This window comes from Pseudochaenichthys georgianus, chromosome 7 (assembly GCF_902827115.2).
Source record: "Pseudochaenichthys georgianus chromosome 7, fPseGeo1.2, whole genome shotgun sequence".
In the NCBI taxonomy this organism is placed as follows: domain Eukaryota; kingdom Metazoa; phylum Chordata; class Actinopteri; order Perciformes; family Channichthyidae; genus Pseudochaenichthys; species Pseudochaenichthys georgianus.
The window spans coordinates 28,401,895-28,417,735 of NC_047509.1; the positions used below are offsets into that span (position 1 = coordinate 28,401,895).

General features: G+C 42.5%; 1 protein-coding gene across 1 annotated transcript in view; it reads left to right on the forward strand.

Moving 5' to 3' along the window:
- Nucleotides 1-15,841, forward strand: part of bsna (bassoon presynaptic cytomatrix protein a) — a 215,663-nt gene that overhangs the window by 183,334 nt on the left and 16,488 nt on the right. Inside the window, 8 exon segments of the mRNA XM_034086861.2 lie at nucleotides 281-2,777; nucleotides 3,688-4,185; nucleotides 5,896-6,245; nucleotides 9,592-9,685; nucleotides 10,712-10,843; nucleotides 11,617-11,667; nucleotides 12,665-12,800; nucleotides 13,537-13,630. Of these exon segments, the coding sequence (XP_033942752.2) occupies nucleotides 281-2,777; nucleotides 3,688-4,185; nucleotides 5,896-6,245; nucleotides 9,592-9,685; nucleotides 10,712-10,843; nucleotides 11,617-11,657 (3,612 nt within the window). The 3' untranslated portion in view covers nucleotides 11,658-11,667; nucleotides 12,665-12,800; nucleotides 13,537-13,630.

Genomic DNA, 15,841 nt, shown 5'->3' on the forward strand with positions numbered 1-15,841 from the left:
CCCATTCCACTCTACCACAATTTCTCTCTTTATTCTTCTCTCTCTTGAATCCTGTGTCCTTCCTTGTTCATCTTCCTATTTTATCTCATACCCTCCCCTGTCCTTCTCCCATCCCATCGACCATTTCCCCACATTCACCTGTTCTTCTGTTTTATCTCTCCGATCCCTTTCTTTCTGTACTTCTTTGTCTCCCCATATTCTCCTGCTCTCCCATCCCGCCTTCTCTCCCTCCCCCCCCCCCCCCCCCCCTCTCTCTCTCTCTCTCTCTCTCTCTCTCCAGCTGGCTGCCCTACAGCAGAGCTCACTGCTCCGTAAGGTCAAGCGAACCCTGCCCAGCCCTCCTCCGGACGAGACAACAACATCAGCTCATCTGCCCATGATGGCACCTGCCCTCCAACAGGTCTACTTGCCCTCCGTGCCCAGCCACAAGCCCGCCACCAGGTCTGGCCTGGCTGCCAAAGCGAGCCTCCTCAAAGACCTCACCCACGAGCTGAAGGCTGTGGAGCAAGAGTCGACAAAGCTGAGAAAGCAGCAAGCTGAACTGGAAGAGGAAGAGAAAGAAATTGATGCTAAACTGAGATACCTCGAGCTGGGGATCCACCAAAGGAAAGAGACTCTAGTAAAGGAGAGGGAGAGGAGGGATATTGCCTACCTGAGATGTATGGGCGACACTAGGGACTACATGTCTGACAGTGAGTTGAATAACCTACGTTTAGCAGCTGCAGCTGCATCACATGAGACCAATGGGCTTCTGGCAGTGAGGCCTAACACTGCTCCTATGAGTCAGTTCACCAGTGACCTGAACACAGCAGCCCAGTACCCACCCACCTCATCCTTCCTCTCCTGTCAGTACCCCCAGAGCCAACCCGCGCCACCAATTCAACAACCAAGTGTGCCGTACCAGCCCACAACATTCAACCAGCCTCCCTACCCAACAGTGTCTCAGTCCCAGGCACTGCCACAGCCAACACCCCTTCAGAGCCATGTCCCCCCTCAAGGACCTTCTTACCAGTCTCAACCTTCCTACCCTTCCCACACTTATCCCCCAACTCAGCCCCCATACCCCCAGACAGACATGGGGTTACCAGCTGCACCTCAGCCTCAACCCCAGCCCGGGCATACTGGTTTTGGGCCTGCACCGCCTGGTCAGCCCCCATACCCCACCCACAGCTCACCCTATCCCAGCGCTGTGTCCTCCTACCCCAGCCAAACCACCCCATACCCTGCGCAGCCCCAAGTTGATATTCTGACAGTACACCCGGGAAGACCAAGGCAGACTTCGCTGGCCGATCTGGAGCACAAGATGCCAACCAACTATGAGACAATCAGCAACCCCACAGTCGTGGTCACCACCATGGCTCAGGAAGCTACCTATTCCAGTTCAGCCCCCTCTTATGGTCAGTACACTGGCTCCACAACCATGGCCAGCTCCTATGGGCCCTATGGCTCAGCACCAGTGTCCAGCAGCTATGGTGGGTACCAATCAATGCCATCCAGCACTTATGGACAGTATACTTCAACCTCAGCTAATTCGTATGGCCAGTACACCACAACCAATGCTAATACTTATGGCTACACCACCACTACAGCAAGCTCTTACGGACAGTACACCTCTACGGTTTCCAATGCCTATGGGCACCCTGTAGATAGTCCTTCCACGTACAATCATGCTGATGGAATATATGGAGCTCCTGGCTTAGAGCAGAATGTCCCAAGGAACTACATGATGATTGACGATGTAAGCGAGCTGACGGCAAAAGACGGGCTGGGCACGACGACAGGGGATATGATGCATCATGGCGGCAGTGGGCGTTATCCAGGCGACATTCACGGCCACAGCAGCACCATTGGCAGCACGACGCGTGGAAGCTCCTCGTACGGCAGGACACCCGAAGAGGAAGCGGCGATGCAGGAAGAGCTGTACGACCAACACGGCAGGGGTAAGAGCAGCTACAGGCACGGACCTCTAGGGGGCAGCAGCAGCAGCGTGAGCGCTAGCATGGGTGGGGGATCCTCCTATTACTATGACTTCGACTACAAAAATGGCGGCATCCGCTCCGGGGTACAGAAACCTTCACCATCCTCCAGAACCCTTCTGGCTCCTGCTGTCATGTCTACCAAGCGCAGCAAGCACAGGAAACTGGGGAATATAGAGCAAAAGATCTCCAAGTTCTCCCCAATTGAAGAGGTTCGGGATGTGGAGGCAGACCTGGCCTCCTATTCCTCAGCAACAGGTGAGGCTTACCCCTCCTCTCACATTCGAGGGCGCCAGCTGATTGAGGATTACGGATTCAAGAGGAATGCTCAAGACAGCCTCAGTGGAGCCTCTCATGGTAGTCGACACTATGGTTTGACAGAGGAGGATGATAGGATTTACTACACCTCCACAGGCCGCTCCCGTTCCACCGGCTATGGCATGGACAAGATCTCAGCCAGAGACTACTCCGGGTATCGCAGCCGATCCTATGAGAGGGATGACCGCTCCTACCAATCTGGTTACAGCCGGGGGCGCCACCCAACCCGGCAGATCACTGAAGAGGAGAGCCCACTCAGTCCCCTTGGGAGGTTCATGCGTTCTGGGCGATCATCGAGCTTAGGTCCCGACCCGTACGACAGTCGGAGCAGTAGAGATCAGTACTATGACGGCCAGTATGGTTCGAGCCACTCGCTGCCAGACGTACAAGACCACATACGGGACCTCCCTCGGACGCATGTCTACAAATCGGATGATACGTACATTATAGATGATTATCATTGCGCTGTGTCAGACAGCGAAGGTAATTGTGGGAGCTCAATGCCCACAGTCTCACTACCTACTACTGCCCCCACCGTTTATCTGAACGTCCCCCACCCACCCAGAAGCTAGGCTTAGCAATGAAAAAGAGAAAGATAAAAAAGAGACAGAGATAGCTGTTGCATGCTGGTATTTTCTTCTTCTGAGAGTCACTTGGAGCTCTCTTATCAGTGGACTGCTGTCTGTCTGTCTGCCTGCCTGTCCGTCCTTTCGCCTGTTCGTCCAGTCGTCTGTCTGTCCAATACTCGCATGGTTCTTCGGCGTGGTCGTTTCCTTCGTTCGGTACACTCTGATTCACTTGAAAGTCTTCTTTGCACGACACAGATGCATTGTATTTTTGCTTTACAGGGTTTTATTTTAAATTATGTCTTTGATGTTTTGTTTACATGTCTTTGATTTATTAATTCTTTGTCTACACTGCAAAACGGTCCCTACAAATCTATTCTTTATTTAAACCTTATCTTTTAAAGAGAGACATATTTATTGTTTTACTGCAACAATTATGCTGGACTCACACCATCGTAAATTGGCAAGCCAATTGTTTAAAGTATGTTTTTGCGGCATAAAATAATTTCCCCTGTCATTGGCTTTAGATTTAAAGCTTAATTTTCAAGCAGAAAAACAGCCCCCAAAACCAGACAGTTTTGCAGTGTTGTTTTATCCTGTTCATATTGTCTTGTAATGTGTTACGGTCCGTGAAGTGTACTGTATACTGCATGTATGTAAACTTTTATTTTTATTTTCTGTCTTTCTTTCTGTGTCTTCTTCCTCCTATTCTTTTCTTTTGCATGCGGTTGGTCTTCTTCTTCCTGCCTCCTTCCATCTCTAAGCCTGCATGCCGCTGTCACCAAACGACATGGAGATTGACTGTGATCTGCTCTCGGTTTCCAAAGCCTACCATCTGGGACAAGAAGAAACTGACTGGTTTGAGAAGCCCCGCGCCAGCTCTCGACACTACGGCAGCAGCCACTCAACTGGGAGGACCCGGCATGGTGTCAAACACACCTACCATGATTATGACGAGCCTCCTGAGGAGGACCTGTGGCCCCAAGATGAGTATGGCCACGGAGGTCGACACTCTACGTCCCGTGACCATCGTCAACATGGCAGCTCTAGCCGACACTCATCCGGGTCACGTCAACCAGATGAGCCGAGGGCCTCAAGGTCATCTAAAGGGCACCCAAAAGACCCGTCGATGCGCCAAGACCCTTCAGTACGATCCTCATCTACAGGACGGCGTGGAGAGTCAAGGTCAGGAGGGTACCATTCTTCGGACTACTCCCGAGACCCAGCTGGGCCCCACCATGGACAACGCTCCTCAAGACAGGGGGACCCGCACCGTTCCTCACGCAGCAAATCCCAGCCGCCAGGGGACATGCAGAGTCAACCAGGTAAATACGGGGCACCTTTACACATGTAATACAATGAAAAAACATGCTAGCTAACTAATTGCTTGCTTGATTATATGGCAAATGCATTGATTGAATGATAAGATTTCTTACTAACTTTGTAACTCTTTAACTTATCATCAATAATTTCACATTATTTTAGTCTACATTACAAGGTAATTAAAGCTTTTTGTATACATTGAATAAGTAGTGAAAAGAAGCACCATTAAAAAGTGATTTGCTCATGTATGCCTCGAACAGTACTCATTTAGATTCTGGCCACTGTCCAGATTGAGCAGTGGTGCCAAATATCCCCATTTAAAACAAACTATGTGTCTTATTGAGTAACAGGCTTATTTTTAATCAAAATGTAAGTCAGATCAATTTAAATACATACAGTTCAATATAAGAAATGTTAAATGTGCCACAAGGTGCTTTAGAATTTCTACCCTGCAAAAAAAGGAAGAGCAGCAGAAGAGAGATCCCTCTCCAAGGACGGAAGGACTGGCAATCGATGTTGTGTGAACAGAATATCGTTTTTGATTTACAAAAATAAACAAAAAGAATGAAAAACTGATTGATAGTTCTAAACAAAGGACATCTTCTTTCCACCTTGGAGACCTAGAAAGAGGACATGCTACACAAACACACACAAGGCTAACCATTTACTAGGATAGGGAAAAAGGACAAACAGAATAGAGAAAGAGAATAATGTAGCTTTGCTTGTTTACATTATTATTTCCAGCAGACAACACAGACCCTTTTACTTGGCTTAATAGCTCATATTGATTCGTTAACAAGATTGACCGACCAGAATAATAATAGTAACAGGTACAAAGCTTGCAGTTATCAGAGAATAAATAATAATAATCAAAGTCAGACTGTGTGATTTCATCAGAAATATTTGTCTTTCCGGAGGGAGAGAGAGATAAAGACGTTTTTCATTCACGATCTGTTTTATAGATTAGTGAGCTATCTTAATAACTGCTGCATGCATTGCCAAGACACCCTGCAAAATAAGACCAATAATCACATTGAATTAATGCATCCTGTAAACTAAGTTTCCTGAACTAAAGCATGCCCTCAAATAATTATTGTGGCAATAATACGCTGTGATGCTTGAATGTGATCCCTTTAGATTTACTATTTTTGGTCTGAGGCAGACATATTTAATACCCCATGTTGTTAGGAATGAGTTTGATGCTTTTTTACAACCAACTGTCCCCTACAGTTTTTAATTAACTATATGAAGCGTAACTTTTCAAAGGAAATGTTTTCTCCCAGGGCAGCACTCTAGCTCTGTTCTAAGCAATGTACTCATTAAATTGCTGGTTTGATCTTTGCTCACATCTATTGTTGCACGACATTCCCTCATTCATCTCACCTGTCAATTGATAATAATAATAATAATAAACCCTGAAACGCCATGATAATAACAATACATTTTTCCATAAGTTAAATGCTGTTTTACCAAGTTCCACCTCACTGATTGGAGCATATCAGTCAATGTTTTTCTATCTAGGAACTGGTCAAATTGGAACCTTTTAGGGCACATGTTTACTTTGAGCAGTCCATCATTCCATCAGGCCATCATGCATTGTGACATATTGTTAAGGCCTGCAGGGCTCAAACTCTACTGCTGATATTTTGTATCGATTTATAGCATCGGCTGTAAAAGAAGACAAATAATCCACTGTCCCTTCCTCTGTCCAGGCTCCTCCAGGTCTGGCAGCAGCTCTCGGGGTCAGGGCTCCTCTGGGGGCCCTACGGGATCAGGGCGCCAGGGTGGTCCAGGTTTGCAGACAGACGGAGCTCCAGGACAAAGGACCCAGCTCCAACAACAAGCCCAGACATCAGCGACAAGGCCAGGGCAGCCCAGCGCTGCATCGACCATGGGCCCTCAGCAGCAGCCCCCAGCCCAGGGACAAGGCATGGGCATGGGCATGGGCATGGGCATGGGCATGGGGCCGGGCCAGGCCAAGCCGGGACAGATGGGACCAGCTAGTGGACCCATGGGGCAGGCCAGGCAGACCGGACCCGCAGGAACCACGCCAGCAAACATGGTGAGTACAGAGAGTTCAAAAATGTAAAAAAGACTTGCAGCTTTTATTTCCATGTTTTATTGTACCATATTGATATAAAGGGAACACTAATAATAACACTATAGCTTCAGTCAATATTATTAGTTTACGCCTCTATCCATCCTGCTCTTAACATTTTAACACCCTGATGCTAGCTAGTTTCCGCTGTTTTCGCCCTCATCTGTGTCCCTACACTGTCCCAGAGATGAGAGCTGCTCTATCTCCGCACAGTTCAGATTGTTTATTTCAATTCTGCTGTGTCTCTGTTGGCAGGCTTTATCTAACACTACGATGAACACCCAGGCAGCTGATAACTGAATGTAGCTGATTCACTGTCTGCTAGACGCTCAAGAAATTAGCACTCAAAATGTCTCCCTGGTAAAATCTATTGCCCCCTCCATTTACTCTATAATCATAAATCCATGCAAATCTCTTTGCTATTTCAGTCTGAAAACCTCATTCTGACATGTAACACAAAGATTCACATAGTTTAATATTTCTCTTCCGAATATATTCCATCTGGAGCAAATGTGATTTTTTTTGCGAATGAGGTTTACAAAGCCACTGTCACCATTTCCTAAAATTATTCACAACGGGTTTTCACTGCTGAAAGGCGTCCATGATTTTCATATTGCTGCATTGTTGTGCTATCAGAACGCAAATTGAAATAATTCAAATGGTCTGATATCAAATTATGCAGGAATTTGTCTAGGAAATGATTCTGAATGCTGCTGTGGAAAAGCTCTGACAGGAAGCCATAAACAGTAAATGGCATGTGTCATTTGTTTATTATTCAGTCTAGAAACTCATACACTTACACCCCGATGTTAGGTCCATTGTGTAATTAAAAGCATTGATTAAGTGGCTGTAAATAAGAAAATGCTGCACAGTGAATCATAATGCTTTCCGTAGCTAAACTGGAACAAATACAGAAATGCGTGGCATCAGTCCAGTGTCTTTTAAGTCAAGTGTATTTATAGATGAGAATAAGTGACACAAAGAGATGAACAGAAAACAGAGGACACAAATTAAGATCATAAAAATGGTCGAGATCAAAACAGGGCTATATTTCCTGTGTTCAGATTGTAGCAAGTAGATATCAGGCAAGCTCTGCTCTGCATCTTTCCTGAAGCAATTCCCTGGGGTTGCAGCAGTAGCCTCTGTAATTTAGTCTTTCTACATGTCGAGAGAAGAGCTGGAAAGAACCACAGCAACACAACAGTGATTCAGCAGATATCACAATGTCCAAACCAGTCCACTCAGATAAAAACAAGTGGTGGAGCAATGACGCAGGAACATGTGGGACATCTACAGTGGCAATCATATCAATTACATAACAACTACATGTATTCATTCTGGTTAGTGCAATTGTAATCGCTTCAATGCAAACTTCACTGAAAACACCTGTAGAGCTCAATAAATAATAAATAGTACAAGCACTTATGCGTAAAGGTTCACTATTGATCTTTGGAATAGTAATTAAAATAAACATAACTCAGGACAAGCCTACTAGCTTTTCGAGTGCCACAGTGACGCATCCTAAAACCCAGAAGTAAGTTAGCATGTTACCGCTTCCGGTTCCTTCGACAAAAAGCAATGCAATTTCTCCATAGGATTTTGGAAAATAGCTCGAAATAAGGTCTGTGGTTGACACACATTGAAGAGACAGATCACGTTTTGTTCAGCCGGATAATATCCACATGTCTACCCTACTTTTATAATTTTCGAATCATAAATCTAATCGATAGATTTATGATCATAAAATTATAAAAGCCGGGCCGGCTAAAATGATTGGTCGTGCTTTTTACAGTACTAGGCTTCCACAGATGACGTTTTTTTATGGATTTGTTGTCAAAGCACTTAAGATATTCATTTCTATCGGGATGTTAAGAGCATTCCATGGAATATAACAAAAAGTGTATCTCGAGCCGGTTTCTCAAATGTACATACCCCACCTTTAAGCTTTAAGATTATTTTTGGAGAAGAGCCATTTAGGGCATTGCTCTAAAAAATGTCTTTTTGTCACTATGTGTTAATGTTGACACTACCTTCAAAATAGAAATTCCTGAATATATTAATGAATCAGTTCTTACATTCTGACTCTTCGGCTCCGACGGTTTAAAATTGCACAGTGTCCTCAAAAACCGGTACCCCCTTGAATGACCTTTGTCATTCATGCAAGGTTAAGAATTTTCAAAAAGCCTGATCAATCATGGCTGATCCCAGCCGCCCATAGGCCACTGAGTTCAAGTTGCCTGCGTTTGGCTTCAGATACACTCAGGAACTAGTTTGTCCCTGCTGCCATTGGCCTTATACATATCTCAAAGTGATCTTTATATGGTATGTATTGTTTGTCTGATGGTGGTGTGCTAACTGCTTGCTGTACAGCAAACTGCCCCTCTGAGATAATAAAGATATTCTTGATCCTTGAAAACAGTATAACAATACCCCTGAAAAATGATCCTACTGTAAGTCAGAGATAGAAATACTACTTTACTACGACTCTGATAGACAGGAAATCCATCAGATGATTCTAGACTGAAAAGTGTGCTAACATTACTATCATGTGATAATATATATATATATATATGAATTTCAAAAAAATCCCCAAAGTCCCCCTGCTGAAACCCCCCCGATTAGACTCCTTCATTTACTTCTGTAACATAGTGTCATCACTATGCTAACCAATCAGAGCAGACTGAACTCTGGTTTCAGACAGAGGGTGAAAAGAGGTGCACAGGCAGAGAAATGTTGAGAAAAATAAAGACCTTTTTGAACATGAAAGTGTGTAAACATGTCACAGTAAACTAAGGAACAAAATACAAATATCATCCTGGGATTGTGCACAATAGGGTCCCCCTTTGAGTACATATAGTGATATTTAATATTTGTTAATTTTAAATATAACCCAGATTGAATTACAATGATGAAATATTTAGGACCTGATAACAGATTTCCCAAAAGCTATTCCATATTAAAAATATGAATTCCCCTGACTATGAAACAAAGCAAATGGGATGAACTATCTTTTCTTCAATCATTATATTCTGAATGGGCCTGATAACAGTTGACAGTTGGCCGTGTTGTCGGTGTTAAAACTCATCATTCATGTCATTCAGTGAGATGTCACAACACCAAACAATAGGGCAGCAGCTTTCTCTGTCACCCCTCCCTCAACCTTCTCTCTATTTGTGTGAAAATGATGTGAACAACTGTTTCCTCCCCACTGTTTTCAATTACCAACAGTTTCACTGTGCAAGAAGTACATCACTGTACCCAGCACCACTCCTGCTGTTTTAATCTTTTGGTATCTCCATCTCTCTCCCAGGCCAAGATCGACACGCCTCCAGTAACAGCGATTGGAGCGAAGGCAGCGCCCGTCATTGCCGCAAAAGCTGCCCTGCCCCCCCTCACAGGCATAGGTACAGTTATGATCACCACACACAGAGACTCCCACCACTCACACGTTTTGCCAGCTGCTGCCCACTGTGTCTGTATTATGTAGCCGCTGTGTGCTGTCTCATCTAATCTGAGATTTATCTGCACATAATCCCACAGTGGAAATCACACAGGAGGGGTTTCACTTCATGGCAGCGGATCACACTCATTGTGTTTAGTCAGAGTTGGTCAGTTAATTAATTTGGTATTATGTAATTCAGTCAATTAGTTGAGTAGGTCGTGAAATCTATTAGAACATTTCTGGATAACAGTTTTTTATCAAATGTGTGGATCTGATGTCCCTCAAACAGACATGATTAACAGATAATATGCAACAATTCAGACAGTTTAAATATCTTTACAGCAAATATAAATATATAATAATAATAAATATAATGCTACATAAAAGAAAACTATTAGTTATTCTTCAAAATGTTTTTGGTGTATCCTGAAAACCCTGTTATTTTGACAACGTACGTCTAGGAAATTGTGTTATTTTTCATTATTTTTTTCATCACGTTTCTGACATTTATTTGACTGACTGTTTTCCTTTTCTGATTATTAAATATTGGAAATAAACTGGTGCTATTGAATTGATTTATTTAAAAAAAGGGACAGTGTAAAAATAAGTAAGTAGTATGTTAGTTACATGGACAGTAGAGAAGTAATGAATGACAACAGCACATCTATACACACACTCTGGCAGCATAGCTCAGGAAGTCCATGTAGGTCTAGCGACACATCAAGTCAAGAGTCTGTATCATGGACTCACAGGAGCAACTAGTGAAGGTTAAGACATCATATTACTGCCCACTCTGTTTGAAGTGATCTTTGGAAAGTGCAATGACAAGACACAGAGCACTTAACACCACAGATTTCATCGTAGAAAAAGAAAACTGACATCTCTTGTCCTCTGGAAACGTCTCTCTTCTCCTTTCCCTTCCATTTCTAATTTCTCCTTCCACTTTCCTGTCGTCCTCCCTTCCTCTCTCTGTTTTCTTCCTGTCCAGGCTCCAAGGCAGCTCCTAGGCCAGGAGGCATTGGCAGTGCAGCAGCAGGAGTGCCTGGTATGGAGGGAGACGGCATGTTGTCCAAGATCCTCCCTGGAAACGCCGCTGAGCAGGCCGGCAAACTGGGAGATGGTACGACATACAAATCACCAAAAAACAGCACATTTTAAATAACTGATTTGGCCCTGATATAATTGAAGACATCAGTCATGTTAATAAGGTATCAGCTGCTGATCATCACCATGTTAATAGCCTACAAATGTTTGGAGGAAGGCACTTGTCAAACTAGATACTTTACTTCCTAACGTGCCCTAAATAATATGAATTGGATGGATTACTGACACAAGCACAGATGACTATTTACTTATTAGAAAGTCATTCAAACAACTACAAAACAAAGGCAAAATAACTGCAGAGAGGCACAGACGTAAAATAACTACAGAGATGGACAAAAGGACAACGGAGAGATGCTAAATGGCTAACAAGAGAGACAAGACAGCTACAGAAAAACAAAACAAAAATGTGACAACAACGACACATCTAACTGCAGAGTTAAAAATAGGACTTGAAAGAGACACAAAACAACTACAGATAGACAAAAACTACAACAAAAATAATTAAAACGAATACAGAGACAAACAATAACTACAGATAAGCAAATAAAATAAACACAAAACGCTATAAAAAGGCAAAACCACCTCATGACATCACAATTGAACTGTACTAATAGTAACTGATAAAAGAGCTTTCAAGTTGCGCATCAACCAAACTCAAATCTTTGCATGCGTTTAATCTACAGCACTTGCACATTGAGAATAAACATTAGTAATGCAAACACTTTATCTGGTTGAGTCCTTCAGTTCTCACCCATCAGCTAACATCTTTTCTTGTACGCTTTCTTTCAGCTATAAGCGGTTTGGGCAAGAAACTCACCTCTTTCTTCTGAGGTGCTTAAGGTATGTCTTTTCTTTGGTTTCTTTGTCTTACAGTAGTATGTGCTAAGTTAGACCTGCAGAAGCCGGATCGTTCATTAGAGAAGCAGAACTGAACACACTATGGAACAGGAAGTTGAGTAATGGTGTACAGGGGCTGCTGTTTTATGGGAAAGGTTGTAGCTGAGGTTCTTACGTTTAAAACAGCTTCCCTCGAGTAGTTTAAATTGCAGATCATTTATGTGGAACTCTTTTGAATATAAGTCATAATAATGTTAAATAAAGTATAACCACACGACTGTACATGTGAGAAAGCAAAGACCACTTGTCTGCTTCTCGGAAGATAATGATCGGACAGCCGCAGTAGTCAATGATTCACGTACATAAAGCTGGAAACATTTATATTTCTCTTCAGTGAACAAAAACATCTCAACATAAGGTACACATCTGTGAGATGCTGGTGGGATAATGACAGATAGCTACACCGGGTTGTTTTGACTCTTGTAGTCAGCAGCGAGTGGGCGACTTCAAAGTGGTTTACTCAGAACAGACTGTGTGTCCCTGTCTAAGTGTCTGTGTGCTCTATTCTCAGTCTGTTCTTATTTTTCTATATATTTTGACAATGACAATTTATTCCTTCTATGACTCACTGTCTGTTTCAAATGAGGTGTTTGTTTACAGCAGATCATTCCAGCTGATATGTCTTCATTGTGAAGTGACTGTTTTGAGATTTGATATACTTGAGACTGGACTTTCCAAAATCATGAAACCAAGTTTTGATGTTTTAAAATAGCAGAACAATAAAAAATACATAAGACAGCTTGCAAAAGTCCTTGCATGGCCGCATATGTTGAATATTTTATTATCGGGCTCCATCTTGTATCATGCAATTTGAATGGACCACGTCGAGGGAGGTGAAGCATTTGCAGCTTGACTTTTGCTGATTTTGACATTTTCAAAGACCGTTCTTAATATGACTGGAGACTTCTTTAAATGCTCAAATGTCTCCATGTTTTTGCAGGACTATGTAAATGTGAAATGACAGCTACGAGGCCCTGTACCAGACAAACCTGTGGAATTTCCCCTGCTTTTAATTTACTAAAAAAGAGAAAGATGATGAAGAGAGAAGGGAACAGAGAGGAGAGCTGAGCTTACTGGTGAGTACCTTAATTGTCATTTAACCTGAAAACACTGATTTATGTAAATGTGTCTGCTACCACAGTTTCACTAAGTATCTATTCATCAATCCTGGAAGCTGATTACTAAAATCAGCTGCTGCAGTGAAACCCAAGCCTCATTCATAAGCATATTGATGTCATATGAGAGTTGGTTAAAGGTTAAAAAGGTAAATATAGCAATTACATGTTGGTTTCATTACCTTGAGATGTGTTCTTAGCTTACATGATGCATCTGTGTGTGGTTGCTTGTCAGTTTTATGTATCATTATGCTTCAAGAGATATGTATCAGAGCTTTTAGACTATAAACAAATCAGAAACTGGTAATTACCGTAACCCCTATATGAAATGAACACAGCCTAACCTTAAAGAGTCCAAAACTAATGGTGCATTATGGTGACTTTTATACAAATGTGAAGGGAATCATTTTCTTTATTGCCACCCTAACACAAGTAATTACAATGTGTAAGAAATGGGGCAAATGTGGCAAGTTTCATGATGTTAAGGTAATGTTAAAGTTTGGACATTTAACTTTCTCACATTTGAAAAAATACAATAAGATTATTAAAATTATATCTATATAACTTGACAACATGTGGGCACATTGGGAACCACTTTGAGAGTTTTATATATATATGATGTACAGATTGTATCAGAGGATGGAGGTTTCCATCAAGTAAATCTCCTGGTCTGAAACGCTGCTGCTTCCTCTTGCAGCCAACAAGGACTGGAATCCTCTGGATGCTTCATGTCTCAGGCCTGAGCACACACTGCCAGAGAGAACACACCGCTCTCTCTGAAAGTTCAGACAGTAAGTTACTTTCAACTTTTCCTAATTGATCCCTTAGAGAACTTTTTAAAACTAAATGCTAAAACTTTCCCAGTAAGTCAAATTCAAAGGGGGCTGAAGTCAGGAACGTTTATTTGACCTTTAGACCCAGCGCAGAGTCCTGCTAGTGCTGTTACGCCTTACAGTACCAATAATAGTCAAATAATAATAATAATAATATCTGCTTCAGTGTGCCAACAAAGGAAGAGAAGAAGAAAATGGTAAGCTAGTCAACATGGATGAACAATGTTGCATTCGATATACATAAAAAATCAGCTTTGCAAATGTTTTATTAGCTGTTATTACAAGGCTTGGTTAAATACTCGATTCTGATTGGTCAATTTGGACATTTCAGAAGTTAATACTCAATAACAGACTGTTGCAAAGGAGGATCAAAGGAGTATGTATAGACATATCAATTCGGAGAAAGAGGTCTGGTAAATGTAACGTTAGCTGCGGACAACAAACATTGGTTTACCTTGGAATACTTTTTGAATATTTTGAGAGCACGAAACTTCATGATGGCTGAGCTGTACCCAGTGAAAAAATATTAACAGGGCAAGAGAAGGAAAGAGGTTAAAACACAGAGCGCTGGACGTCAGAGGAATCAACAGAAGACAGACAGGAAGGGAACACTAACAGGAACTCAGTATGGGTTCTGGCATTGTTTAAAATCACATTAATGGAAAAGAAAATGTGAACAGACGTGGACGGCTATAGTCATTTTGACTTACGATGGTGTCTCCACAGTTCCAACCGTTGGTAATTTGTGAAACGAAAAAAAAATGTCTTCATATCAATACAATCAATTTTGACTGAATGTAAATATAATGTTTGTGTGCCAACAAAATAACTCCAGAGGGGACTTAAGACAAATGAATCCAGAGCAATATTAATCTACTGAGCAGCAAATACACAATTTTGGTTTACGTATTCCTTTGTCTCCAGGATATTTGTACATCTTCAATTCTTCATATCTCAATTGTTGTCATGCGGAGACAAGCTTTCTGTGCTTGTTCCTCCAGCTCAGCCCGAAGCCAGTGTTGTGGCAGCTTATGTGTCTTTGCAGCTGTTGTATTGTGGCCTTCTGCCGAAAACACTGGCCTCTGGGTTGAGTGAGTTCAAAAGCCTGCAGTCAGCTCAGCCAGAAATACATCAGCAAAAGTCATTTGCATTCCAAGAGCATGGCAATGATTAATGAACTGCCATTTGATTCATCCTATTAGAGTGCAGGAACAATGAAACATCAAACAAAGAAGATCACAATCAGGCTTGTAGCTCATCTTGAAGAATCAAAGTAAACCCCTGCTAGAAATAAAACTAAAGTGGCATCATCGTCTTTAATCACCAGTCCATGTGGGACTTTGGACCAACAAATGGAGATGTCTTAGATTGGTTTTCACTTGTTCGGGTTGTGATGTCATTGCACATTGACGGCTTGTAAAAATCTTAAAATATTGGAGGTATATTTATCTTCTCTGATAAAAACATCGCTGGAGTCAGAATTAGTTCTTAGGTGGGACCTTGAGACCTCAAACCTAAATATAGACTAGACAAACAGTGAAAAGTGTGTTAAAAGCCATTTCTTTGTAAACTCTTCCTAAAGGATCTTAATTATGCCATGCCTGAGGATTGGCTAAAAAGATCTGTTCACATAATCTAGCTTTAACTCCTTAATGTGTGCTACACATAGGTGCTACAGCACCCTTAGTCTTCTAAAATCAGTGATCCCAGACCCCCCCATACATTATGTTTTCATTCATACATTGTCAGAAAAAATACAGATCTTTAACTCAGGAGTCTGATATCCCTGTCCCGGGTGGAAATAGAAGTACATGTTGACATTTTTAAATGTATGTCCGCAAGTTAAACAACGTTAAACACGTACTTGTTTGAGACTAAACTGGAATATTTACTTAAAACTAAACAAGTGGAGTTTCTACCTAAACATAACCATGTAGTTCTGTTGGGTTTTTCTTTAGTTTAATTTCAATTTCACACAAAACTAGGGCCTCCAGGGTGGGTGGAGGGGGACCGGAGGAGGGACACAAAACTAGGGCCTCCAGGGTGGGTGGAGGGGGTCAGGAGGACAGGTTTGGGCTGACAACCCAGGAGCACAGCGGAGGACCCGGAAGGGATCTCGGGCGGACGGCCCGGGGGCAAGGCAAAGACCATGGAGGGGGTCTCGGGCGG